This window comes from Aplysia californica, unplaced genomic scaffold (genome assembly GCF_000002075.1).
Source record: "Aplysia californica isolate F4 #8 unplaced genomic scaffold, AplCal3.0 scaffold00577, whole genome shotgun sequence".
In the NCBI taxonomy this organism is placed as follows: domain Eukaryota; kingdom Metazoa; phylum Mollusca; class Gastropoda; order Aplysiida; family Aplysiidae; genus Aplysia; species Aplysia californica.
This window is the reverse complement of record NW_004797847.1, coordinates 223286-226086: the sequence shown is the minus strand read 5'-3', so window position 1 is coordinate 226086 and position 2801 is coordinate 223286. Positions and strand designations below refer to the sequence as shown.

General features: G+C 43.3%; 1 protein-coding gene across 1 annotated transcript in view; it reads right to left on the bottom strand.

Moving 5' to 3' along the window:
- Nucleotides 1-55: 55 nt before the first annotated feature.
- The window catches only part of LOC106012942, an 8296-nt gene continuing 5550 nt past the window's right edge, over nt 56-2801 (bottom strand). Inside the window, exons 3-7 of the mRNA XM_013087340.1 lie at nt 2596-2718; nt 1926-2137; nt 1255-1314; nt 464-509; nt 56-78 (exon numbers count right to left, since the gene is read on the bottom strand). Coding sequence (XP_012942794.1) covers nt 56-78; nt 464-509; nt 1255-1314; nt 1926-2137; nt 2596-2718 — 464 coding nt within the window. The remainder of the gene's footprint in view (nt 79-463; nt 510-1254; nt 1315-1925; nt 2138-2595; nt 2719-2801) is intronic.

Genomic DNA, 2801 nt, shown 5'->3' with positions numbered 1-2801 from the left:
TGAGAGAGAGAGAGAGAGAGAGAGAGAGAGAGAGAGAAAGAGGGAGCTCTTAGCTTTAAGTCAAGGTACGGTCAGTAACTTCAATAAACATGTGAAACTTACAGCTGAAAAAGCAACATTCATGCAAATGTTACTGATTTCTTCATGTCGTTTTCTGGTCTATAAATTTAACTATTACAAATTGTAGGTCACTGTGCTTTTTCATAAATTTCAAAACTGTTTTCTGACTAAATGTTACTAAAGATTATCTTTAAAATCTATACTTCAACTCAGGTTTACAGATGAGTTTCTCCTCTATTAGTAAGACCATTGGTCTAATAGATTACAAATATTACTCTTTTATTTATATGTACACATACCCTCCGCCCCTCCCCCCAAAATCCCCCCAAACGACAATAACAACAAAAACAAAGAAAAAACCCTGATCGTTCAAAGCATGAATGTTTTTTACACAAACACTCACCATCAACGCACAGCTTGCATAAAAGCACCAGGTTTTGACGCGGGATCTGGAATTGAGAGGAACATATTCAGAGACAATGGTAAGTCAGTCAGTCTGTCGGCTGCTATCTGATAGAATGGGTACTTAAGAGGAGGGTACATTTAATGCTTTTTATCGAAGTCAAAATGCGGTTAGTATACATGAGCTTGTTTTGAATGCAGATCCATTATCAGTATAATTGTCTGCTTTTAAGGACAAGCGGGATAACCCAGATTTCGGGGTTTTCCAGAAATCTTGACCTACATCAAAGTGAGCATTGCCCTACCTACAGGAGAAGTTTGGTTTCATTGGAGTGTATTTTGGTTTGGTTATAGAGAAAACTCTCCTTGTTTCTTAAAGAAACTGAACAAGGATCCACAAAACTTTACCTTCGATTTTCTCAAAACAGCATTTTTCGGGATAGCCCCCTCGTGCTTAAAATAAAGTCAAAAGCGACCAATTTGCAGCAGAGCAGTTAGCTGTTTTGACAGCTACCACTAGATCTATTATATCATTATGGGGTAACTGTATATTTCTGCTAATGCCATTCAGCTAGAATTGAGACTCAAATTCTATAAAATTTTATTTGTGTTTATATCGATTCTGTTTGTTATTGCCTCAGTCAATAAAGTGTGTTTCGTGTGTGTGTGTGTGTGCGTGTGTGTGTGTGTGTGAGTGTGTGTGAGCGCGTGTGTGTGCGTGTGTGTGTGTGTGTGTGTGTGTGAACACACCAACAAACAAACCAACAAACAAGCAAAATTGACACAACTCACTGTACACCAGGATTTAATTCTCTCAATGCTCACACTCTGGGCCGATGGTGTGTTTGGATGCTGGAGGAAGAAAAAATAATAATAATATTCAGTAAATAAATGATGTCACGATACGGCGCTGGTCAATTTTTAGGCATTTTGACTTAATCATCTTAGTTAAAGCTTGTCCGTTAGTCTTGTTTTTTAATAGATACACCGTTCCCCTCCCCTAAAACTGTCCTCTCAGTTACCCTCATCATAACAGTCTTGACTACACAGTGACAGTCCACCTCTCTCTCTCTCTCTCTCTCCCTCTCTCACACTCTCTCTCTCCCCCCCCTCTCTCTCTCTCTCTCTTCCTCTCTTTCCTCTCTCCATCTCTCTTTCTCTCTCCCCTTCTCTCTCTTTCATTCACCTGCACTGTCCACTCCGTAAGTACCCTCATAACAGTCTTGACCACATTGTAACTGTCCACTTCTCTCTCTCTCTCTCTCTCTCTCTCTCCCCCCCTCCCTCCCTCTCACCTGCACCGTCCATTCCGTTAGTACCCTCATAACTGTCTTGACCACACTATAACCGTCCACCTCTAGCGCCCGACGCAGTGTGCTAGCCCTGTGGCACAGAGAGTTGAGGGCAAACAGACAGCTCAGGTGGGTAGATACCTTCCCCTACCCTCCTCCCTCCCCTCTCACCTGCACTGTCCACTCCGTGAGTACCCTCATAACAGTCTTGACCACACAGTGACCGTCCACCTCTAGCGCACGACGCAGTGTGCTAGCCCTGTGGCACAGAGAGTTGAGGGCAAACAGACAGCTCAGGTGGGTGGACGCGGCGGACGGCCTAGATAGACTCTGCACCAACAGTTGGATCACGTCGTCTTCTACCAGTCTCTCGTGGCTGGAAACTGGAGGGGATAAACGGCGGTGTTGTTACTATCATCATCATCATATGCAATATCATCATCATCATCATCATCATCATCATCATCATCATAAATAATATCATCATCATAACTAATATTATCATCATCATTATTATCATCATCATCATCATAACTAATATCATCATCATCATCATCATCATCATCATCATCAGCAGCAGCAGCAGCAGCAAAAGCAGCCGCAATCACAATAATAACAACAACAATAACAACAAACAACAACAACAAAGGCAGCAGCAAAAATAACCCCATCAAAAACAAAAAACAATTATATTACCGTGACATGTAGCAAGTGCCGCAAGCGCCATAAAACTCTTACCAAAACAATACAACACCAAAACAGCAACAACGACAACAACAATAACAACTACGACGACGACAACAACTACAACAACAACAAGACACGTAGGGCTGGAACTCACATCGGCGTGCAAAGACCTCCAGACAAGCGAACACCCGTCTCTTCAGTGGTTCGTGGTCGGTGCTGGCCAATTTGAGGAGTTTTTCCACAGCTCCCAGGCTCAATAGTAGGTCAATGTACTGACCTGTGGAGGCAGAGAGGGGGGGTGAGGAGAGGGAGAGGGAGAGGGGGGAGGAGGTGAGGAGAGGGAGAGGGGGGAGGTGAGGA